Source organism: Notechis scutatus, chromosome 5 (assembly GCF_049901735.1).
Source record: "Notechis scutatus isolate UNSWTSFEM ecotype Mainland chromosome 5, rNotScu1.2, whole genome shotgun sequence".
Taxonomy (NCBI): Eukaryota; Metazoa; Chordata; class Lepidosauria; order Squamata; family Elapidae; genus Notechis; species Notechis scutatus.
Genome location: NC_142013.1, coordinates 91316201 through 91342008, shown reverse-complemented (window position 1 = coordinate 91342008; position 25808 = coordinate 91316201). Strand labels below are relative to the sequence as shown.

General features: G+C 38.7%; 1 protein-coding gene across 2 annotated transcripts in view; it reads right to left on the bottom strand.

Annotated features, from left to right (window-relative positions):
• The window catches only part of CLYBL (citramalyl-CoA lyase), a 181643-nt gene that overhangs the window by 26521 nt on the left and 129314 nt on the right, over positions 1 to 25808 (bottom strand). For both annotated transcript variants that reach the window (XM_026668933.2, XM_087967302.1), the window contains exon 3: positions 1412 to 1600. In XM_026668933.2, the coding sequence (XP_026524718.1) occupies positions 1412 to 1600 (189 nt within the window). The remainder of the gene's footprint in view (positions 1 to 1411; positions 1601 to 25808) is intronic.

Genomic DNA, 25808 nt, shown 5'->3' with positions numbered 1-25808 from the left:
AAAATATACTTTTTGTGTATTTATATGTACAGTATACGTTTTATATAATACACACACACAATGTAAAGAAAGTAAATGAACAGAAAAAGAAATAAAAGAGAAAGCTAAAATTGCAAGAAAGGAAAAACGTTAAAGAAAAATAAAAAAGAGACAAAATAGAATTAGTTTCCAATCTTCTTTATAGCAGTTGTTAAATACAATTATAAAAGTAGATCTTGCTGTCTGAAAGAGCCACTGAATGTGATAAAATACTCAAATTGATTCCTTGTGAGTATGTTTGAGCATACTGGACATTAAGTTTTCTGAATGTTGGAATGTTTTCTTTCACTGATAGTCAATTAAGAAGTAGACTCTATTACTGGATAATACTGTCCTGACTTGCTGACTGGCAAGAATTATAAAGAACCTATGGCCACTTAATACTAGTAGGTATAGACTAGATGAGGACACCTGTTTGAACTTCAGAATCTATTTATCCCCATATTTTTCCTTTATGGATTTTATATTTAATGTGTGCTCATCTTCATCCCTACGCAGGGCTCAGAAAACAAAGTAAAATGAAGCTTGATTGATTTCAATAATATGCTCAAGAAATAATATGGTAAAATGAAATGAAAATTCCTCTTCAATAGTCAACACAATTATAGCATAATTAGGCCCGTTTCAGCATTTTCTTATGCAATTTGACAGACTATTTACATCTCCAGTTTCTATTGGCTGAAAAGTTAATCATGAAAAATAAACACACCTGCCAGCAATTTAAAAGGAAGACATAGAGGGCTGGACAGGAAATAATATCTTTCCTAATTAAAAACACTAGTTAAAAGTTTCCTGTTTGTTCTTTGGGCTGCCCTTGGGAGTGACCTTTCCTTCTATCTCCACCATAACTTTTTCACATGTTGGTAAAATGCTTCCTCCATCCACCAAAATGTTCTAACATGGCTGTTAGTATCATGAACAGGAGCACTGATTCTTAACAGATTTGTTTCATTTTACTTAGTCCAAACTGAATCATAATATATCAATGTTGCATTTTTAAATCTAACTCCTTTTATCCACACATAATGCAACTGCAGTTACAAACTATTCTCTTTGTTCTGTGGGTCTTGAAAATAGAGTTTTAAATGTATTCATGTGATTTGTTCTCCCCTGCTAAGAAAGTCTACTATGTTCAATGTCTCAGAACTGCATAGGACAACCATCACAATTCTCAAATCTGATTTAGTGTTTGCTTAAGAGAAGATAAATTACTTTTTGATATTCCAAAACAAAACAGATAAATTATACCGTAGATGAACTGAATCAACTACTAACAGCAGAAGTATGTCATATTTGCTTTATATCATTTTGTTTTTTCCCTTCTGAAATTGGACGCAAGTCTTTATCTGAGATAATGGCAGATAAAACTCACCCATTTTATTTCTTCTACGTTGTCAACCTTCGGGAGCATCAGGCTAGTAGGAAGAATCTTGGATTTCAAAATGACCTTCATATCTTCTTCTGCAAGACCACTAGACACTGAATTGATCCTAACACATTTCTCTGTCTGACCAAAGTCGAAGTTCTCAAGGGCTTCCACAGTTTTTATTCTAGCTTCTGCCTAATTTTTTATTTTTTTTGGAAAAAGATAAAGAGAAACCAAATGCATTGTTTTACTGAGAACTTAAGTTTGAAAAAAAAAATCAAGTTTAATTAAGTGAACAATGGAGAAATTCACCTGCATTACAGATCATGATATAGTAAGATTGGACTAGATCACATAGTTGTAAGGGTATCCATGGGCCGTGGTCAAAAAAATCAAGATGATGAAATTCTATTTTTTTTTCATGTGCATTGTATATGTTATCTTGATCTTTTTGACCATACATTGTGGACACACCTGCTCAGGTACTATTCTTTTTTAAATAAAAGCAATTAGGCTTAGCCATAATTTAATGTGTTTCATCAACCATTCATGAGTCATAGCAGAGCACTTTAATTTGAACAAGTTGAACAGGGTTGGATCTAATTGGCACTTGGATGGGACAATCCCATTGAAGAATCCTAAGGTTATATATATTTTTCTTCTTCCTAGCATTTTCTCACAAGTGCAGGCTCCACTTTTTAAGGATCCATTTGGTTGCAGCAGGAATTGATTGATGACAGGCTTGTCACCCAAGCGTGAAGTCATGGGCTGAGAGAGAGAGTGACTTTCATGCCTATAGCGCGACTAGAACTCACAGTCTCCAGGTTTCTATCTTGGTTCCTTAATCACTAGACCAAACTGCTCTCTAGACTAAAGCTATACACTAAGGTGGAAAATAACTCCTTTCCCCCTCCCCCCTCCAAATGTTAGAATCTAGAATCTTTGTTTTTATGATACCTTAAATGTGATTTTTATATTTGTCATATCTGTGTGTTTTTAATATGTAGTTTTATTGCTTGTGGAGTACTGCCCAGAGTCACCTATCAAGAGATGGGAAGCCATATAAATGTAACAAATACATAAATAAAATAAATAGATGGCTATTTCCATAGTGTTATCATAAAAAAATTAAACAGACAGACAGACAGACAGGCAGATAGATAGATAGATAGAGCAGAGGTCAAAATCATCTTGAAAGAGACTTTCTTTTTTATAAAGGAATCGTGATACTGATCTAATAAAAAATATGATTGGGTCATACATGATTGATCTTCATTATTCATTAACCTTGGCCAAGTACTGATGGGAAATGTAATTCAAGGACAGAGGAACTAACTTGGTCCATTAGCTAATATATAATCCCAATAACTGAATATCAATCATGAAAAGATTAATCACGTTTACTGTTAAAACAAAATTTCTCATATTATACTATGTTAGATAACACTAATAATATATTATTCAGAGCCAGTTTGGTGTAGTGGTTCAAACTTGGCAAGTTTAAGACTTGTGGACTTCAACTCCCAGAATTCTTGAGCTAACATGACTGGGAGTTAAAGTCCACAAGTCTTAAAGCTGTCAAGTTTGAAGAAGCCTGGGTTAAGGCATCAGGCTAGAAAAACAAGAGATCAAAGCTATAGTCCTGCCTCAGGCACTAAGCCAGCTAGCATTACAAGGCACTAAGTCTCATTGGCAAGATGGGTGGCATGAAAATTAATTAATTATTGGAGTTATAGGATCAGTAAATTGTCATGTGTTTTACTAGTATCTAGGGCAAAACAATTTAAAAATACAGCATAAAATGTTAAGGTTGAAACAAGACTTCAACCCAGCCTTGGAAATAGAGACAGAAAAGATTTAAAAATGTGTTCTGCATTAAAAAGTCTGAGAAAACAGTAGTTTACAGTTGTCAGAACTGATCAGGATGAGATTCACAAGACTGGTATAAAGCAGCTGTTACCACGCACTGATTTATGAGAGCAAATATTGGCACAAATGTAAGTTTAGAGAGAAGAAAGCAATGCCCCTCGTCAGAAAGTGTGAAAAAGGAAGAAGGTTATTGACTCTACAAACAGTCATCTGATGAGGTTTACCATCTCTTTATCTGTGTTACTTCAACATGCCTCAGGTGAGGAAATTTCTAAGCACTTTCTTAGTGAATTAGGAGCACTTTTTTGTGGTTTCCTGGGACTGGGAGATTTTCTTTCAAACTTCCACTGGGGTCTCCTTTGAATAGTATCCTCACTCTCCCAGCACAATGAAATGTGGAACATAATGAATTCATGCAAAATTATTATGAGATGGTGTATTTCTCCTTCTTGAATTGAAAAATTTATTGTACTTTAAGGCAGGGGTCTCCAACCTTGGAAATTTTAAGCCTGGCGGACTTCAATTCCCAGAATTCCGGTTGCCAAGGTTGGAGACCCCTGCTTTAAGGAACAGTAAAATAGATCATTGTTTCTTTAAAAAAAACAGTACATCTTTCAGGACACCTATCCACTTTTTAAAATTTTGGAGGATTTTGTTTGTGTAGGTTACATTTATCAACATTTAGCATATTAATTAAAATTGACATATGCAAATTTTATTTATTTATACTATCGCAAAAATAACAATATTAAATCGATTAAATGTTAACATTTTTTATTTAAAAAAAGACTATTTTTAACAAAAAATAATAATGAGAAGAGTGCCATTATTTTACTTTTTTGCAAACTGAAATATTTGATTTTGTAGACCACTTGGAGCAGAGTTCCCCAACGTTTCCAATTTTGCAGACTGGCGGGGGTTGGAGGGGAAGAGAAGGTTCCACGTGAGCAACTGGCAAACACATGCGCACACAACTCCATTTGTGTGAGCAGCATGCATGAGCCCCAGCCGCTCCCACAAATGGAGCACACACATGCACTCGCTTGTTGTTTGTGCAAGTGAGGACGTGCGCATGCACCTGCAATTGCCAGCCGTTTCTGCAGCCCGGCTGCAATGGCTTCACGGCCCACTAGTGGGCTGCGACCCATACGTTGGAGACCCCTGGCTTAGAGAATCTAGAGAAACCCCCAAAGAGCCTTGGATAACTCTTCAATAAACACTGCAAAAGATCATTCTGCTCATGCCATCTAGTGCTAGATTTCAACAGCTTCAAGCAGGTGATACTCTACTTTGCAATATAAACACAATTGATTCACAAATGAAGCATTAGTCCCCCACAAGAAGCCAAATTGCAGGACTTAACAGACACAGGCAAAATATTGTCTCCAGGGGCCTCTGCCAATATGGATCTCCTACTCCCAGAGAAACAATATAAGCATTTGATGGGCTTCTCCAGTGTTCTGATGCAGTGTTGTCCACTTGCGATGGATAAAAGAAGTCAAGATAGCAAAGGTGATGAACTTTAAAAAAAAGGGATACCATTTTGTATACTTACCTCCACTCTCCTACTCGCCATAAAAGCCCCAGTTCTGAAAGGGTTTTAGAGAAGGTGGAGGAAAAGGTGGAAAACAGCCTGAATGAGCTGTTCTCCTTTTGTGTCTGCCTGCCTGTATCATTCATCAAAGGTAGGTTTTAAGTTTGGAAGTATCTGACTACATAAGCAGTTAAATGCTGCTGAACTACCTTGTCTTCTATGTGGAAATAATTACTTTTATAAAGAAGCATGAACCAGGCGTGAACCCTGTCCACCCACCAGAAATTACAAGTGATAAAACTTGGACACAGATTAACCACCTCACTGAGAACCTGTCCATCAGTCTGTTGCTGTTGGTAATCTTCAAATATGTCCCTTTTCTATAACGCAACTCAAAATAACCAACCAGCAATGAAATTACTGTTCTTCACTATAGTTCAACAGAAAAACGTGTTACTGTGAGAGATTTTATGCTCATGCCATCTGTTGGGTGCAGGATAGAAATTTCATCGAACCATTGCATTCTAGCATTGTCCGTTTTAAAGGAAATAGGATTCCTTGGCAACACCAAGTCACACTGTTACTTTATTATATTTTATTAGGCTTCAATCAAAAATTGTGAAGGAATGCACATTTGGTACTTTTAGAAGCTATCGTCATTTTCAGCATCCATTTATTCTATTTTATTATTTTTAGATCCTCAATCTCAAGTTTTCATCATTAACAGCAATAAGGGCACTGAGTTTTAATAGTTTTAACTTCCCACGCATAATCAGTGTGTATGGGTCATTCATATGAAATGAGCTAGAGAAAAACCATGAAATAGTTTTCTTCTCTTTATTTAAATAATTATAGAGTTTCTTTTTGGCTCCAGCTAAAAATGGAGGAGGAATAAAGAAGCGTTCCTGCCATTCCTACCATTTCAATTAGTGCAAAGTTTTGGGTCCTTAATTTGAAAAAAAGTAACTTCTGTCTTTTCACAATTTCAGTGACACAGCTATCTGCCTAATTTTCTGGCAACAATACTTTGCCTCTAGTTTTGGTATTACCTGGAGGAATCCCATCCAAATATTCAATAAGGCTTAAACCTACTTATAAACAGGTAAAGCCAGCTGGGTGTTACCATATGTGGAGACCAACGTGTACTATATACAAACACAGTGTTTTATTCAATATCTGTTTTCTACTATCATACAACCAAACATTTACGTTTATGTATTTGATTTCTATCTTCCCTCTAAGATCACAGAGTGACTCGCATGAGAGTTTCTCTTCATTGTATCCTCAAAGCAATAACCAGTGAGATAGGCAGGGAGATAGGAAGGAGTATAACTGGCCCAAAATCCCAAGTGAAATTTTTTGCAGTAGAGTCTGAATGTGAATTCACTTGAGCCCATTAGTAAATGCTGAACTATTTACATCCATACCAGTGATGGGATTCAAATTTTTTTACTACCGGTTCTGTGGGCGTGGCTTGGTGGGCGGGGCAGGGGAAGGATACTGTAAAATCTCCAGTCAGAGATGATATTCGCTAGTTCTCTGAATTACTCAAAATTTCCACTACCGGTTCTCCAGAACTGGTCAGAACCTGCTGAATACCACCACTGATCTATACAAAAGAACAATATAAAGCAACAGACTGAGAATAATTTGGTTTACAATATTGTGTGATGCATTATATCAGTGGTTCCCAAACTTTTTCAATCCACCGCCCCCTTGGTGCTACAAATTCATCCTCGGTGCCCCCCATCCAGGGGTGGGATTCAAATTTATGTGGGTGTGGCCTAATTTGAGAGTGTGGCTTGCTGATCACATGACCTGGTAGCTGTGGTTTGGTGGTCATGTGACTGGGTGGGTGTAGCCAGGTGACTAGCAAACCAAATACAAGTGGTCCTCATTTAATGGCCAGTTGTTTAGCAAGTGGTCTAATTTATGACTGGCCTCCCCAGAGCTACTTAACCTGTTTTTGGAGTTTTGACAGCCATGCACACACATACACACACATTCCTTCTAACCCTGCTGGAGCAGGTCATTGGACTAGAATCGCCAAAGCATCTCTGATTAGATTCTAGCAGTGAATAGAATCTAATCAGAGATGCTTTTCCGATTCTTGTTGATTTGTTTTATTTGTATTTCTTTATTTTATGTTGCTGAATTGCATTGACATGTGTGTCCATTCTTGCGCACAGCCCAGAAGCTTTTGTGATTCTTTGCAGCAAAAATTACCAACCTCTGGCTTTGCTCTACTTTTCAAACGTGCCGCCACTGCCGTGTGCTAGGTGCCGGCCCCGCAGGTCCACCCCATTGAGCCCGTTCCCCCGGAGGGACCTGCCCAAGCAAGTCTGAGTGGAGTGGTGCACCAAGTCAATGGGGTGAGCCTGAGAGAGGGAAAGAGAGAGAAAAGAAAGAGAGAGAGAAAGAGAGAAAGAAGAAAAGAAAAAGGGAAAGAAAGAAAAAGGGACAGACAAAGAAAGAGGAGAGGATGGAAGGAAGGGACAGAAAGAAAAAGAAATAAGGGAGGGAGGGAGGGAAGGAGGAGGAAAGATAATGAGATATCTATTATAGTCCAATCCAGCTCCAGCAGGGCTAGAAGGGAGTGAGTGTGTGTGTTCTCCTTGTAATTTACCAGTACATTTTGGTTTTGCCTTCAGAATTGGCACTGTAATACATTGGGGAAAAGTAATTTTTTAGGATGGAGATCTGGTCCAATGGATCCAGTTTAAAGCCTCAACAAAATGTGAGAGCTTCCTCATAGTCTTGACCATGTTTCATCCACAAAACCTTTAATGGAAGCCAAAGATGTTTCAATGTGGAAAAGGGCCTCAAGTCTAAACTAGGCCTCATTTCAATCTGATGCATCAGTGCTCTCTCTCTCTCTCTCTCTCTCTCTCTCTCTCTCTCTCTCTCTCTCTCTCTCCCTCCCTCCCTCCCTCCCTCCCTCCCTCCCCGCTTTCTTTGTCTGTTCCTTTTTCTTTCTTTCCCTTTTCTCTTTCTTTTCTTCCTTCTCTCTTTCTCTCTCTCTCTCTTTTCTCTTTCTCTCTCTGAAACTCAATTTGGTGCACTGCTCCGTCAGACTTGCTTGGGCAGGTCCCTCCGGTGCAGCGAGCTCAATGGGGTGGACCTGTGGGACCGGCACCTAGAACGCAGCAGTGGCGACGCGTTTGAAAAATAGAGGAAAGCCAGACTGGCTTTGCTCTACTTTCCCAACGTGCCTGCGGGGCCAGTGCCTCCTTTCTCCCACATTTCTCCTTCCCTTTCCTTCCTTTTCTCATTTCCTCACTTGCTTTATTTTTTTTTTCTATTTTACACCATGATAAAATAATAAAGAAATAATGAAGAAAAACCATTAGAAAAAGGACCCTTGTTATAGCAGCGCTTCCTATTCCACAGCTGAGAAATGCAAATTTTTGAGGGAAATTTCTATGTCCGCATTTTTATATTGGCAATTTCCCCCAAAATGTTACTTTGTATATTTTTTTCTGATGAAAGTATCGATTGTTGCGCTTTGAAATGATGGGCAGATGTTGAAATTGTCCGAGGAAAGGAGTGGAAAATTGAGGAGAAACGACCAAACTTTGTTCTGGGATCTTCATCAGGGGCTGTTTTGCAAAGAAAAGTGGGATCCCGAGCCACAGAAAGAAAGGGGGAGATGCTTTCCCATTGGGGGCTGAGTGGGGATCGGAAGGGGTTCTTCGAGAGAGATGTGGGTTTCAAGGACGGAAAATGCCGTTTTCTCCTGTAAAGCCAAGAGATCCCCATGGAAATCCCCCCCATCAAGGGGAGAGGGCCCGGGGAGAGGATCCGGCCGGATTAGGGGGGATCCCTGCAGATCCTCCCCGTCTCTTCCTGCATGGACTGTCAGCTGAGGGTTTTCCTGGCTTCCCTTTGAATTGGGGTGAGTGTGGGACCCCCAAGTCCTGGCTGGCTGTGGGGCTGCACCTCCCCCTTGTCCTCCACAGCACCTGCTGGGGCTCCCTCCTGCCAGACTGAGCGGGGGGAGCCTGAAGGACCCCTCGAGCTCTGGCTCCATTTTACCCATCTGGAGTCTCGGCAGCTCCAGCCTGGGCGCCCTCTGGGCACTGTGGGAATTCAAAGGGCATCTAGTCCACCCCTCCAGGCGCATAGAGAAAGGGAGATTGGATGAGAATAATGGGGGGGGGCACAAAAGGAAGTCCACCCTCCCCTCCGGAGCTGGCATGAAAGACCCCCCTAGAATGCAGCCCTTCAAGACTGAAAAGATCCCCCTCCCACTTTCCCTGCTTCTCTCTCTGCTCAGAACTCTCTCCTCCATTGGGTGAAGTCAAGAGAGACTCTGCCCGGAGACAGACGACACTGCAGCAGGGAGAATTCCCATTGGTGCTTCAGCTCGTTCTGGCCCCTCCCAGCTCAAAACTCTGTGAAAAACTTTTCCTCCCCTCGACACACATTCATTTTATGGGTAGATTCTGCTTTGGGAAGAGCTGCTGCACTGGATGACAAGGGGGGAGAGAGGTAGCCATCTGCGTGCCACCTGTTCCCCCGGAGGCTACCGGACAGAGTGCCAGCGCCCCCTGCCACCTCTTAGTGCCCCCTGCCAGCCCCCATGCCTCTTAGTGCCCCCTAAGGCATCCCACCGCCCCCAGGGGACGGTACTGCCCACTTTGGGAACCACTGCATTATATCAAAACATTTTTTCTCATCTTTTTCTGTAATCCGGTGTTAGTGTTCAGTCTTTACAAGGGTTTTTAATCTTAGTTGCTTCTCCCTGTGCTAGGAGCTCCTTGGAAAGGTAATCTTTGTAAGTAAAAGATAATCAAAGATAATCACATACACAGAATAGCGCAAAGCACACACTCTGCTAGAGAGAAGTTCCCTGAAGACGGGCTCCAGACCACGAATCTGAAACCTTGGAAGACAAAAACCTTTGGTCCTGGTAACTGACCCAGATTGGATCCTGCAACACATATATTCACCTTCATTTGTGAAAGATAATCAAGCCTAAAGAAACCATCTTGACCGTTCATGTTCACCAATCCTATAGCAGTAGAACTGTCTTTATTCAGTTACCACAAGGGGCTTTTGTGAAAGACATTTCAGAGGGAAACTGCATATCTTGGCTATTAACTCCACATTAAGGCCCAGTTTACTCAGGAAAACCTATTTAAAAACCTACATTCTATGACTCTGCACTGACCATGTAAGATAGTCTCTTTGTTTGCCACAAGAAAGACCCTGCAGAGATGAATGAGCTTTGCTTACAAATTGAATGTCTCCTGAATTCTGGACTAGTTGAGCCTAATACAGAAAGGAAGCAATCAACACATTTACTTGGAAATATATGCCACAAAAATCAGTACATCTCATTTCTTGATCTAAATGTTTAGGATTGGGAGTAATTCCTTGAAAAACTAAGAGAGATGTTTAATATTTTCTCTCATTCGCAACAACGATACCAAAGTAATATCACCAGCTGTTGTTTTTTTAAACTTACATTGTGGTGCCACACATAGGGTGTAAAGGATGGAGTTTGCATTGTAACATTACAACTCATGTTTTGCTATTTACTTCTCCCCGCCCCCGCCCCGGGGATGCCTATAAATGCTCTTCAAATTTGCTCAAAGAAGAACAAGTTTTAGACCTGTCTAAGGGACCTTCTTTCAAAGTCCAAATTAGTTTACGCATCTGTGCGGGCACACACAGAATAACCAATATAAATAAAATAAAAAAGAATTTTGCTGTTTTGATGCTTGAGTAGGGTTACCTCAAGCCTCTTCAAGGAGTGATAACTGCAGAACGCTGTGAATTGCAATGTACAATGTGAAGCTACTTTTCAAGGTTGCAATGCTGCTTTTGTCACCCCAGCCTCCTGCAAATAAGTCTTTAAGATTTCTTTTGAAATATTAACTGTTCTAGGGATATTATTATTATTATTATTATTATTATTATTATTATTATTATTATTATTATTATTATTATTATTATTATTATTATTATTATTATCATTATCATTATTATCATTATTATCATTATTATCATTATTATCATCATTATTATTTCCCATTTACTTTACTATTTATTCATTTTGTTCTATCTCACCATTTTTTCCCCTGAAGTAATAAGGCCAGTCTACTCGGATAGGTTAGGCCCAGTCTTATGTATGTTAAGCTCATGGGACCCTACTCCTGCGATTTGGAATCAATGATATGCAAAACATTTTTTGCATTTGATTATATGTGCAAAAAAATAATTATCCCTCTTTCCCTCGGCATCTTTAGTTAGTTTGTGTGTGTGTGTGTTTATACATATACATATACATATACATATACATATATATGTATGGTATTCAGCTTTGTTCGTCACGAACACAATACAGAAGCCTGATGATGGCAGATGAGATTCTGCCGAAATGTTGCTACAACTTTAAAAGCACAACTGTAATGACATGGGAAAATACCCGAACAAAGCTGAATACCATGCATGTAAGTACCTGCGAAAACTTAAGAATGAATATATATATATATATATATATATATATATATATATATATATATATATATATATATATATATATATATATATATATATATTTGTTTTCTTAAGTTTTCGCGGTACTTATATGTATGGCCTTCGGCTTTGTTCGGGTATTTTCCCACGTCATTGTAGTTGTTCTTTTAAAGTTGTAGCAACGTTTCAGCAGAATCTCATCTGCCATCATCAGGCTTCTGTATTGTGTCCGTCTGTGAGTCAGACTTTTACAGTGGTTTCAGATTTAAATTCTGAATTTATTATATATATTCGTAGATTTTCACAGGTACAGGTATGTAGATCTAGGTGTGTTCAGGTCTTTTCCCGTGTAAGATTAAGAGTATCTGGGCTGTGTGATGGCCTTGTGAGTTTACAGCACAAGATCCAGGATATCTCCACAACAAAACTCACAAGGCCATCACACACCCCATTATACCAAAATCAACTCCATCAACCAATCAAGAGGCAGCAGCGCAACCAACCAGCCCAGCACACCAGCCCCCGTATTTATAGAGAGACAGCAGCTCCGATCACACTCTGCTTGCACTGGCACGAAGCCAAAAGCACCAGCCTGAGGATGGTGAGTGGGACCTCGCCAAAACGTCGCCAAGATACTCTTAATCTTACACGGGAAAAGACCCGAACACACCTAGACATATATATATGTATATGTATATGTATATGTATATATATATGTATATAAACTTAAGTTTTAGTTCTAAATTAAGTTCTCCTTTCCCCCCTCTATGCTACAGGAATGTTTTTCTGCTTAGCATGTCTTTATTCTAAAGCTCCTTCAGTTCCTACTGCAGCAGTATAACTCAAATGTCTTTTAGAGTTTGAATTGTCACTTGCCCAAGCAATGAATAATCCAAAAGTGAACATTAACATCTAGATTCTATGTTGACTGCATGGAAATAGATGAAAAATTATGCTGTAAACTCTAATAATAGTATGATAACACATTGATAAATACATCTGTTTTAAGCACGAAATGCTCAGAGAGATATTTAAAAAATGCAAGCGTATGCTATTAATCACATCCTTCTAATATCTATCTCTGACCTAATGTTCACAGTGATGTCTGTTACTACACGGTGGAAATGTAGCCATTTTGGCTACCTATGCACTGCTGATGAATCAAGCATCACCACAATAAGCAGAGACTGAAATTAAGGAATATACATGCATTTGGTTCAATTGGCAACCATTAATGCTAATAACCAGCATCTTCACAAGTTTCTAGTTCTGAATCATCTGCAAAGAAAACAACATCCATCTACTTTTACACTCCAGTGGACGAGGTGGGTCCTCACAGCGGGGCTGCACAGACTTTGCCATCTGGAGAATAAATCGAGTGTGAAGTACAGTATAGCTTGGGACCGGGCTCCGTGGCAGCAGCTCAGCAGTTATTTCATTAGTTCCAAACTTTCAGGGATTAAAGTGATCTCAGTTCTAAAGTTAGATAGGATAAGACAGACTGGGGAATAAACGGATGTCGAAGATGAAGCCTGCCTCGTAGGCTTATTTATAAAACTATCAAATATATAAACACCCCAAAACAAATGCCTTAACTAACAGCACGATCACCCAATGTCTGAATTAGCATCTCAAGGAAGAAGTCACACTACTGATCTTGGTATAGACATTTCCTCCCCTTTCAAATCAAAGAAGTGGGCACAGAACTGGAAAACAAAAAGAAAAACAGTATGCCAGGAACAATGTCTTTATTGGTCATTTTTCCTAGATGTGGGGGGGAAAAAGATTCCTTTTTTTTTCCAGCCTTGAGATAGATTTGCCAAACACACCAGGTCGCAAGGATAAAAACCGTTTTGATAAATATATTCTTTTTTTATTGGACTGGCAATAAAGGTGATAGTAGTTCTTTGTTAGTACTGGGGGGAGTTGACCATCCACACTGTAGTCCAAATGCTGGCTTTCCCTCCCCCCCCCCAATCCCTTTTTCTTGCTATTGCCATAGGGTGGGAGGAAGGAGGGGGAAAAAATCATTGTTGTATGACATGCGGCTTTTGCAGAGGTAAATGCCAGTAAACGTCAGAAAGTAATTGACAAATTAATGGTGCTAAATATAACAAAGAGGCATAGATCAGAATCAAGCTTTGTTCGGGTATGTGAGCTGGAATGGCTGTGCAAAGCAGCACCCCAAGAAGACTGTTTAATTACAGTACCTTTCAGTGCATGAAATGTTAAAAAATCTGATCTGGTATACTGGCAAGCAGATTGTAGCTTCTGCCTGATAGTTAAGGGTAACTCCATATATTTCAGATGGCAGTAGAAAATTAATTACTGTAGTCGCAGCTAGAGTTAGCTGCTTTGTGACAGGACTGACATGATAAAACATGCAATTATGATTTAATGTTAGCCCCTGTAGTGGTTTGTTTATTCAGCCTGACACTGCTGAGGCTTTTGTCTCTTGTATATACCAAGAGTCACCATACTCTGGATTTCAGCTTTTCTTTGTCAAAAGCAACCTACATATTTTTTAAGGAGGCCATTAGTCCTGCAGGATTACTTGGTGCCAAGAGCAAAACTTATTTAACAAGCTGATGCCCCTCTCTAGAAATGCCATGTCTAAACAGCCTGGTCATTTTCTTTTCCATTTCCCTGCTGAGAATGCGACTGGGACAAATAATCACATTACTGCTTTTTTTTTTTTTTTTAAAGCAAAAGGGATAGGTGGGTGAAGGAAAATAATGAGAACAATTTAGCTACCACTTTTGTTCTAAAAAAAGCATCTTGAAATGTAGTGTGTAATGGCTCTTTCCTATTCTCCAAAGCTAAAAACATATTAAGGAAGCAGTCAAAATTGAATCTGGAGATCCTGCCCCAAATAAAATAAATGATGTATTTATTGCATGAATAACCCCACTTTTCCAGCAATGAATAGAAAGGCAGGATTATCCATTCCTTTTGTTAGATTACTCCTCCTTTTTTAACAAATGAAAAACAGACATTAACCCTGCATTTCATCCAAAGCTACATATGCAACATTTGTAAACATGGAAGGATTTAAGGAAACCTTATAGTTGTCCAATTAATTTAGAAAAAGATTTTTCTGAATATATATATGGATGGAACTGGAACCTAGGTCCCTCTCTAATATAAAGTCACCACCTCCATGGGGTTAAAAAGACACAATCGCATGTTTGATGCCCCGCCCCTCTTTATATGTGTTGTGGACATCACTTTTATTTTTTAAAATCCTCCCTTCTCCCCCCCCTTCTTCCCTCCCCCCAACATCACTGCTTTACCAGAAATAGAAAAATTAGGTGTAATAACATTAGGATTTATTTTCTCAGACAATGTTGTATTCTTTGAAATATATAGCATTTAATCTCAAAATTTTACTTTTGGGAACAGTTAAGGTTATCAGGATTTTTGGAGATGGGCTTCTTCTATCCAATGTCCTCTCTGTAGTTCAGGCAGACACAACATTTATTTCTCTCTACTGCCTATTCACTCCCAGCCCACACTTGTTATTTATTTCAAGTCCTAAAAGGACAGATGCAACAGGAAAAGATGAATAACCAGTGTTGAATTATCATTTGGCACAGACCAAGATATGTGTCCAAATAATGAGTGGCTGCTAACTGACATAAGTCTTTTTCTTTACTTTTTGTTTGAAACTAGCAAGTTTGATTAGTTTATGGGTTAATGTATTGTATTATTAATGTATTGTATGAAACCACAAAAATAACTCTTTAAATAATCACGTTAAAGACATATCACATAAATACCTCCAGCTAATATGTTTATATATTTTTTTCTCCTGAACATCAATCTCCACAAATGAAAATAATTAACATGGCAAAGAAATATTTGGAAGCCTTCCGAGCGTAATTAATTACAGAATAAAGACTATGGCATCCTCTTGGTATGTACAGGATACAGAAGCAGGGCTCAAGCAGAATTAAAGAGCTTCCATAGTTGATGCACCCATCAACTAGATACATCTTCCCACTTTTTATTTCCCATCTCTTTCTTCATCTAAATTAGGCACTAATACTACCGGTATGATAGCCCCAGGATTATTTTTGTAAGAATTAATTAGTTCTACCAAAGATTAAAATGTTAAAAGATTAAGAGCCATAGCGGCACAGTGGTTAGAATGCAGTATTGCAGGCTAATTCTGCCCACTGCCAGCAGTTTGATTCTCACTGGCTCAAGGTTGACTCAGTTTTCCATCCTTCCGAGGTCAGCAAAATGAGGACCCAGATTGTTGGGGGCAATAGGCTGACTCTGTAAACTGCTTAGAGAGGGCTGAAAAGCACTGTGAAGTGGTATATAAGTCTGCTATTGCTATTGCAAAACAAACAGACCCTATGGTGTTCCTTTTTCTGAATCTCCTTCAATACCCCTCCAAACCCCAGATTTTTACAATGCGTTGATAAAGTTAATCTGCTGCCAGCGCTACTGGTGGTAGAGTTGACAGTATTTGTGGTGTTTCCAAGTGGCTGCAAATCCGCAAGGACCCAACTTCTGGACTATAAGGCTCTTCTGAAGAATCTGATCTTGGTTCTTTCCTTCTCAGTACCTTTTGCTCGGCTGAGGTGGATTAACTCCAGCCACTCTGATATGCCCTGCTAGAGGTCAGCTAGAGCAGGGGTCCCCAACCGCCGGTCCGCGGACCGGTACCAGTCCGCGGAACAAGTCTTACCGGGCCGCTGGTTGCTGGGCACTGCCATCTTTTTTTGATAAAAAAGTGCTTCCGGTGAGCTTTTCCGGGTAGAAAGCTCACCGGAAGCACTTTTTCAAGCGCTTCAAAGCCATTTCTACCCGAAAAAGCTCACCAGAAGCGCTGGCGCCGCCATCTTTTTTGATGAAAAAGTGCTTCCGGTGAGGTCACCGGAAGCACTTTTTCGTCAAAAAAAGATGGCGGCGCCCAGTTGATGCCGGTACCAGGCCGCGGCGCCCAGCTGATGCCGGTACCGGGCCGCGGCATAAAAAAGGTTGGGGATCACTGAGCTAGAGAGCTTGCAAAGAGAGGCACACTCACAGCCCTGGTGGCCAAGGACAGTAATTGCAATGTGCCCAGCCCAGCTGGGGACTACTTTCTCTTGCAAATAGTCCCCCCAAGTTTCTTGTGATCCTGCTATCTTGCTGCCGTAGTCACCACATCAAGCAGCTTGGACTGAGGCACCAATCCAAGAAACTGGAACATTTGGCATTCAGAACCATACATTTTTTAAAGTTATGTGGAGAAAAAAAATCCAGCTGTGTAGAGCTTTAAGCATCGAAATGGAGGCATCTCTAGGAAAACGATGGACATATGGTAACCCTAGTAAGTGCTTGCTCTCTCTCGACAACACACAAGCTCATCCTGAGGAATACGCTGTTATATTTGGCATCTCCTACAGCCATTTGGATTCTCCCACAGAGATGTTTTTCACATTCTGCCTGTAGTACATGCTTTTCTGTATATTTAGCTAATTTAGGCATGTAAGCAAATCACTGCCTTAAGCAAAAAAAACCAAAATAATTTTAGTACTTCGGGAAGATGGTATTTTTTATTTGGTGATTTTTTTAAAATTGCCTCTTCAATAACCTTGAGAGATGCTGATATCAATTTCTGTAATATTTCAGCATACTTAGAGTCTCCATATGTTTCCAGTATGAAATAGTTGCCATAAATGCAAGTAGCCCACAAACTCCATCATGGAATTGTAATTGTAGTTCAGTTTGTATATCAGTCGGGTTAAAGGGATTCACAGATGCTTAATTTTAGCCTATAAAACCCAAACTGAGACTTACAGAAGCCCCATTTCACTGTGAAATCTACTCTTGTAGATTTCTGCAAGAGTTTTTTTTCTGTGTTCGAATGCTTCTTCATCCAAAGAAAAGTATTACCTTCCACAAAGTAAATCAATACAAGAAAAGGTGAAAATAGGATAAAACTCTTCTGCCTGTAATTGTAGTATAAACTGGGTTCTTTTTTTCCCATATGAAAATAGATATTAATATTTGATCCTTCATCTTTGGTAAGAAGTACAGGCAGTCCTTGACTTACAACCACAATTGAGCCCAAAAGTTATGTTGTTAAGTGAGACATTTGTTGTGAGTTTTGCCCCATTTTACAACAATTCTCGTCACAGTTGTTATGTTTGTCATGGTTATTAAGCTTCTTCATTGACTTCGCTTGTCAGATCATTGCAAAAGGTGATCACATGGCCTTGGGATAAAGCAACGGTCATAACTATGAACCAGTTGCCAAACATCTGAATTTTAATCATGGGCATGCTGTAGCATGGTCGTAAGTGTGAAAAAATGGTCATAAGTCACTCTTTAGGGCCATCGTAACTTTGAACGGTCGCTAAATGAACTGTTGTAAACAGGAGACTACCTGTAATGCATTCCTAAAAGCATTTCCCATGAACTTAGATCAACAATCATTTGGAATTGTTACAGAATACGGTCCTGTGATCAAAATTCGTATGTATTTTGGCATGTATTTACGAAGATTGCAGCATCCTGGGGTTGTGTGATCACCATTTGTGACATTTCCAGCCAGCTTTCAACAAGCAAAATCAATGGGGGAAACTGAATTTACTTTAACAATTGTCACAACCACTTCACAATTGCAGTGATTTACTTAACAACCATGGCAAAAAAAGTCATAAAATCTGGTATGATTCACTTAACAACTGACTTGCTTAGCAATGGAAATTCTGGTCCCAACTGTGGTTGTAAGTCAAGGATTACCTGCAAAGAGACCATGGGTTCCTCAAGGCAAAGAAGCAACCCGATGTAAAATGTGTATGCATGCAGAGTCTTTGCATGAAAAACCACAGGCCAATCCTACATTTCATTGCCACTTTTAGAGATGCTGCTGAAGTTTGAAACATATTTAGGTTAGTTTCACTGGGCTGTTTAGCAAAAGCATGTAGTCCAATTGTAACCACTGAGTATTGCTTCATACTGTGTTTATTTTTGAAATTAGTTTTTCTAGTCCTACAATGCAATATTTAATTTGCACAGTTTGTAATCAGAAAAAAAACCCACAGCAATTGTGACTTCCATTCAAAAGGCCTCTTCACACCCTTAATTATGTCCTTTTTCAAATAAAATTAATCTGTCTCGGCAATGTTTTGTAGCCATTGCAACATGGAAGGAAAGTCTTCCAATATGTTCATTGCCACCGCTAAAAAAATCCTTAATAAAGGAACTTAATTTTTTGTGCTGGTAAGAGGAGAGATTCCAGAGCATTTGACACATAATTTCCTGATTGATTTATAATAATTCAAAACAAAATTGGATACCAATTAAATATTAAATTACACATGAACAGCATTTACCAGCCTGTATTTCCAATAATTTAAAACATTTATTCTTTAAACTTTAACTAGTGGTGACTGAAGGATGATACGGCGATTTTACACCATGCTTGTCTCAAAGTTGCATAAGTATCACACAGATTGATTTACTATTTTATCATCATTCTTGAATTTTCCTTCCAGTATTTTCTTTGTGAACTGCCCAGGGTTACACTACTAAGATGGGCAGCTATCCAAACCAAACCAAACCAAACCAATTTTTTTTAGCTCTAGAAACACATTCCACACAGACTATCTCTTATTTTAACTTGTATCTCTCTCGTTCTTTCTCTCCCCCTCCTCTCTCTCATATTTAGGAATTGCCTCTCTCCGTCATAGAGCAACTCTTACCTGGAAAGGACATTAGGGAACTGTACCGCAAGCTTTGCAGTTTGAAATTGAGCAAATTTTTCATCTGTGTATGTTAATGCTTTCCATTTTCCAATTTCGATATTCTCCAAAATATCATAGTATTAGAAAATGCTGGTTTTAACTTCTAAAACCCTCCCTGGGTTATTCAGATTATTAGCTTCCCTCCTAGACTCCTGCTATCCATTTTTCACCAAACAGATTGAGGTGGGTGGTTATTATTTAAAAAAAACAAAAGACTTCTAGTGTGGGACTCCAACTATTATTATTATTATAAACTTTTATTCATTAAACATGAAACTCAGTCAACTGAACATTTAAAAATGTATCACAAATACCAGTGACTGGTGCTAATGGTTGTTACGGATTGCTGCCAGCGTCCTAGGTATTAACCAAGTATCTTCTTAAAATACACAATGTTCTGAGTAGCGCAGGGTTTTTTTTTTGTTTTTTTTTGCAGTTCTGCTGGTTTTATTTCAGGAAGCTGCAATTTCTTGATGTGTTTTGTAAAATTCTTGGACATGGTACCAAGTGCCCCGATGACAGTGAGTATCACTGTTACATGTTTCATCCATAACCATGTAATTTTGATGGCCAGGTCACGATATTTCGTGATTTTTTTCCAGTTCTTTTTCTTCGACTCTGGCATCCCCTGGTACAACGATATCAATAAATTGCACACTTCGGCCCTTGACAACCATAATATCTGGCATCTGGAGCACCACTTGAACACCATCAATATTGACAAAATCACCATCAATGATTTTACTGTACCAGGAACAGTTTACATTCTGCCACAATACCTTTATCACCATCAAACAACAACATTACCTATGCCAGATCCTTGGAAACAGCAGCTGGGTAAAAATGCCAAATGTAGTCTAGACATCTGGCTGACGGTATTACCAGCCATATAACAGCCGATACCCACAACATTTAAGATGTACAGTTACTGTATATTAAGTTATAAGGTTGTTTCTCTCTTGTTTAACTGTTTTTTTGGCTTTTAGTCTATTGGCTTTTTGTGGTTATATTGGTGTATTTTTTCATGCGACTCACTATTGCAGTAGGAATGGAGAAGCTTTGTTTAACATCTCCAGCCCTATGCACCTTGTCAATGTATACGTTCCTTTGGTAAGCTGCAAAACCAGGCTCATAAGAGAGTTTCCAATGGGCATTTCCTACTCCCTTTTCAAGCCCATATTCACAAGGCAGAATATGAAAACAGGAACCACCTTAGACTAGGAACACTGAATTCTGAACCGCAGATCAGTATCTCTATTAGTACAGGGATGCTAAGAACACAATGCTTATACTTCAACATTTTAACGTTGCTTACTCTCTTTGCAGCACTTTTATATTGCTGTATGAGAGAAGATAGTTGGAAGAGAGAAAACACTTTCTACCCCACAGATTTGCAATCTATTCTGACTGCACTTTCCAGGTGATCTAAGAGTTCCGGTTGAGCTCCATCCATTTCATGCTTCCTGGGTTGCTGTTCTCACAGGTTTATAACATTCGTAAGAGCCACACCATTAAGTATGTGCTGCGGCACCAGTTATTACAACAATTTAATTTTCAGTTGCTTGTTAAGGTTTGGTCCCCTTGTCAGAACATCTCCCGTTCCTCCTTTTGCAGAGCCTTGCTCCGCTGAACCTCTTGCTTTTAATTCTGGGATCTGGGGAAAGACGTCAGAAGCCCAAAGACACCTCCTTTCTATTGTGCCATTCTGTCTTTCGTATTCTTCCCAGTTCCCCCATCCTATTTCAGCTTCTGCTATTTTGCTTTCAGCAAGGCCAGGCCAACCATTTACTAAAGTGTTTTTGTTTGTTTTTGCCGTTTTTCTCCTTGCCTCCAGTCGGTGTTTGCAAAGCATTTAACACGACACTAGGCGGGTTAATTTAGTATACTGGTAAAAAGAAAAAAAAAGCAGGCTATTTGGAGTGTCTTACAACACTGACATGTTTTCAGCTTGAAAATCAGATGTATCCATCCCAAAGGAAAGAGCCTTTGCCAAAGCTTTGTTTATATTGATGCCAGGTGCAAGCTGGCACAACCGTGATAGTGACACATGAACACTAAACAGTTTGCAAAAAAAAAAAAAGCTCCCAAAATGAAATTCTGTTGCTAGAGAACCAGGTTTTAAAAATATCCCACCACACTGAGTGCAGAAAGCCAACTTCCCTGGGAGAATTTTTTCAGTAGTTTCCTTCAACTGGCTTCTAAGTCCCAACCTCTGTCCTGCACAAATATATCAATAGTTCTTCCTGCTCTGATAAAATAAGTGACTTAATTTTTCTCTTTCAATGAGTGTCATACTTTTCTTATCTCAGGAACTTTCTAAAATGACTTGCGCTGATCTTGTGTTTATGGTATGCAAAGATACAGATCAAGCAATGAGGTAAAATGTAGTCTCTTCACCTACTTGTGATTCATCTACCTTGTACATTTGGGAGGCCTTTCACCTTCTCTGACCCTTTCCTCCTCTCACTGTCACATAACTTGGAAGTAAATGTTGCTTCTTATTTTTCTTCATCAATATCAATGGAGGAAATAAAATATAAATGCTGGGCTTGTTCTATCGCAAGGTAAGAGTTACCACAAGAAAAATAACCATGATGTTTTTTTAAAATTACCAAGCCAATCTACTTTGAGACCCATCTTTTTTAAAGATGTAAGTATGGAAATGGTTTGAAAAGGACGGTCCATTTCTGATTGAATCTCTAGATCTATTGTAGCAACTACTTCTGTCATTTGCTTCCTAATTGCTTGGTTGCTAGAAGTTACAAATGGAATTGTGACTTCTCTGTTTAGCCTCTTTCCTCAAACACTTAAAACAATGCAAATTGTTGTTTTAGTGGACTTAGGAACAATAGACATAATCTTTTCTGATTTTTTATGAGAGATCAACCTAACCATGCCAAAGGTTAGATGATGGAGCTTTTGTAATTTGTTTGGTCCTTGTCATTTAGAACTTCCTTCTCTAATATGTCCATCAGCTTCCTTCATTTTTAGCATTCCCAAACAAGTTTGTATTTTTATTTAGCATGGTTGTTGAATGTGCAAATATAAAATTTAAATTTGAATTTACATCTGAATGCTGCTGACATTTTAACATCAACTTGATATTGGTGTTTAAACAGTGGCTAAAGGTTTTAATCATTTAATTGGTTGATATTTTTATTTTATTATGAGCTACCTCATTGGTCTAATGTTCTCCCCAAAAAACTTAATGCAGATTGCTGAAATGAGCAAATACTTCTCCATGTGGCAAATCCATCTGGATGGTTCAAATGCATCTTCTTCAGCTGCTTCTTTAGATATCTTTGTTTTTCTAGCTTTTTTGTTATTCTTCACTTTTTCTTTTAACCCCTTTTTCTTTCTTCTATGTTTCTATAGGTTTTTAAAATCTTTGTAATGACTTCTTTTAATAAAAAAATATTCATAAAAATGCATCCTCTTCAGACATTTTTTGACAAAGTCAGAGATGTATACTGCAAATGGTTGAGACATTTTGATGATAATTACCAAAGGCTAGAAAAAATGACTTGAGTAATATTTATTCTCGGCCATGACACAATATTGCTTCTCTATCCCTTCAAAGGTAAATGCCAGGAGAACACAGAATATAGGAAGTACTCAATCAATATGCTTTTTTTAAAATAGAAAAACAGTGTTGCTACTCACAAGAGTGGCAGGAGAATATTGTCATTGTTTGAGACAATGGTCAAGTCGTAGAACCTCAAAATTCCTAAAATATATAGTAAACCTGGCTAGTTGTAAGAACAATAAGTTAATTCCTCATCCAATGAAACAAAACTGAGTAACAGTTACTACCTCTATCTCAGACTTTTTCTCCTGTTTCAGGTTTTCAGAATCATTCAGATGTCTCAAGAGCTAAGATTCCCAAAGGCCAGTTCCCTGCCTGAAGCCTTTTGTTGCCGAGCGCACTGTCTGAACAATCCAACAGCAAAGTTTCTGTTTCTCTCACTGCCAATTTTGTTTCACCCATTTTCTAAGATTTGTGCCTTCAATCCTCCTTCAACTGACAATCACGTGCCACTAACTGACCTTTCCCCATTAAATTGTTTCAAACTGTCAGCTTGAAGCCATCCACAACAACTGTAATTAAAACAGCCCCAACTATGATATGCCCCATACATAGAAACTCAGTTAGGCTTTGACCCTACCAGTTGGTCTAAAACCTTGTACAGAGGTCACTCATAGCACACATACACCATAAGGTTAAATAAACAGATAAAAATACAGTGTTTTTTTCATACTTTCTATCTAAACCCAGCATTTGTGCCACTAAGCCATCAAGGCTGTAAACATTCAGCTGTCTTACTTCATTATGCATGCATAAACACAAATGAGGTTATCCTAACAAACTAACAAACAGAAGGTGTGAACTGCTAAGAATATTCAATCAAGCTGAGATGACGAACTAATAATATTTTGAACAAATGCAAAATTATAAAGTTTTAAAGTAATAATAAGTGAAAAATGCAGATCAGAGTATAAGGTCTAGCTTTTAAAAACTGTTGAAAGCAAGACTAAGTCATAGTAGATAAATGAACAATGAGTGTCCTGTTGTGCATTATTGATTCCTTAGGTTTATTTAAAGATGTAAGTCTACATTTACATTGTTGAGAAAACCATTATGCATTATATACGTTACTTATTACTTAGGTGCAAAAGCAAAGCAGGTGCATTCCAGTTAGTACTTGGATCAGAATTTTCTTTAGAAAATCCCAAAGAAAAAGATAGGAGCATAATAACTCCTATATTGCCTCCAACAAAACTGCATGGATGTGCCCTAGTAGTTTCTAGGAGTTGAGCTAAACTTAAGGGCATAATTAAATTACTTTTAACTACATGGACATTGGGCACATCCATGCAGTTTCCCCTTTCTTCTAGGAAAACTAGTTGGCCAACATAGCGTTCCTGCCTCCAACAGCCCTGTGAGGTAAGGTAGACTGAGAGAGAGGGATTGCCTCAGAAAGTTTGCTGTCTTCAGTAGAAGGTGGCCTTAAACTAGTCCCATCCTGCTCACAACACTATGTTGATTCTCTAAAAGCATTTTAGAAAGTGCTTACTGGAGACCACATCTCCTAAGCTATTTCGGCTGCTGGGATTGAGGAAAAGAGCTTCTTCTGCTGTCCCACTCTGTAGAGCATTTTACCATTGGAGGTGAGATCTGCTACTGGAATGGGACAACTCGCCTCAGCCGATTTACCAAGGTGAACGTACCATTGTCAACTCGCCTTGGCCAACTTGCCACAGTCAACTTGCCATGGCCAATTCGCCATAGCCAACTTACCACAGGACAACTCACCATGGCAAACTCATCACAGGACAACTGACTGCAGGACAATTCAGCAATTCAATTTTAAAAATTATTTAAATTTTTGTCATTCACATTTTATTTTGTTCCTCTTTTGGCATTCTTTCTTTAATTATTCTATTTGACTATTTCTTCGATATTAGTGTAACTCTTGTTCTGCGGTGAGTTGTTCTGTGTCTAGTTGGCCATGGTGAGTTGGCTGCAACAAGTTAGCTGCAGCAAGTTGGCCTTAGCAAATGGCCATGGTGAGTTGGCTGTGGTGAATTTGCATAGACCCATCTGCTTCTACCCTTCTGACCTTTGGAGAGGCCTTAAAAATCTGGGTTTGGCTTGGGGCCCGAATGGGACACTCCTGGCTGGAGATACTGGCGAGACAAGAAAAAATCACAATTTCATGCTGTCTGCCTCCTTGGTGTTACCTCTTATGTAACTTTTAAATTTTAAGTGTTTCTATATTTATATTTTTTATCATTTGTGAGTCGCCCAGCCCCAGAGTCATATTATTGGTGAGATGGACAGCATATAAATTTAATAAATAAGAATAAAATAAAATAATATAAATAACTGAATGTTACTTGCATAATTATCTGACAGAGAGAGTCAATCTCATAGAAAAACTAATGGGTTTCTATGCTTGATATGCTATCTTTTGTCTGTCAATCCTAAGAATCACGACACACCCTTCATAAAGCATTACAACACTAAGCCATTTGTAGATAGTGTTGCAAAGAAAAACTTGGCTGAAAACATAAATTAAAAAGGAATATAAAATCTATTTCCAGAGGTTCATTGGCTATATATGAACATTCTCACTGCTTGTTCAAACATTTGTCCTGAAGTTCCCAGAATTCCCAACCACCAAAACCATCACAGGTTACACTTCTGGAGTTGCAGCTCCAACCAGCAAATGGAATTACAGAAACCGAATGAGCTGCATCAGTGATTTTTGGCTCTCCTTGCCTGTTACAATTCTGTGACTAGTAATGATATCAGATAATTGCAGAAAGGACTCTAAAGATGAGGCTGGAAAAAAACATTCATTTGGTAGATTTTAGATTTATTTCTTTTTAATGATCATACAACAGCAAGAATTTTTGGAAGATTATGAATCTTGAATCTGTGCCTCAACAGAAAGCAAAAAACTGCAATTTGCAGATGGCAAATTGCTTGCTGCAATCTGAAAAGGCCTGTGTTATAATGGCAGAAAATGAGACTACATACACTTCTTCCTCTGTCCATCTGCCAGTGTTATGGTCTTGAGTGGGGGTGATATTATTGTAATTTGGACATTTTGCAAGCAAATTTTGCTGTTCTCCCTATGTGTCATCACAGAAAAGACTAGAAATAAGTATAAAGGAAATTACTATTGTCTTGGTGCAACATAATGTTGACGCTGAAGTCAAGATGTAGCATTGCTATTTTTCTACAGGAAATTAGCCCCTTCAGTTA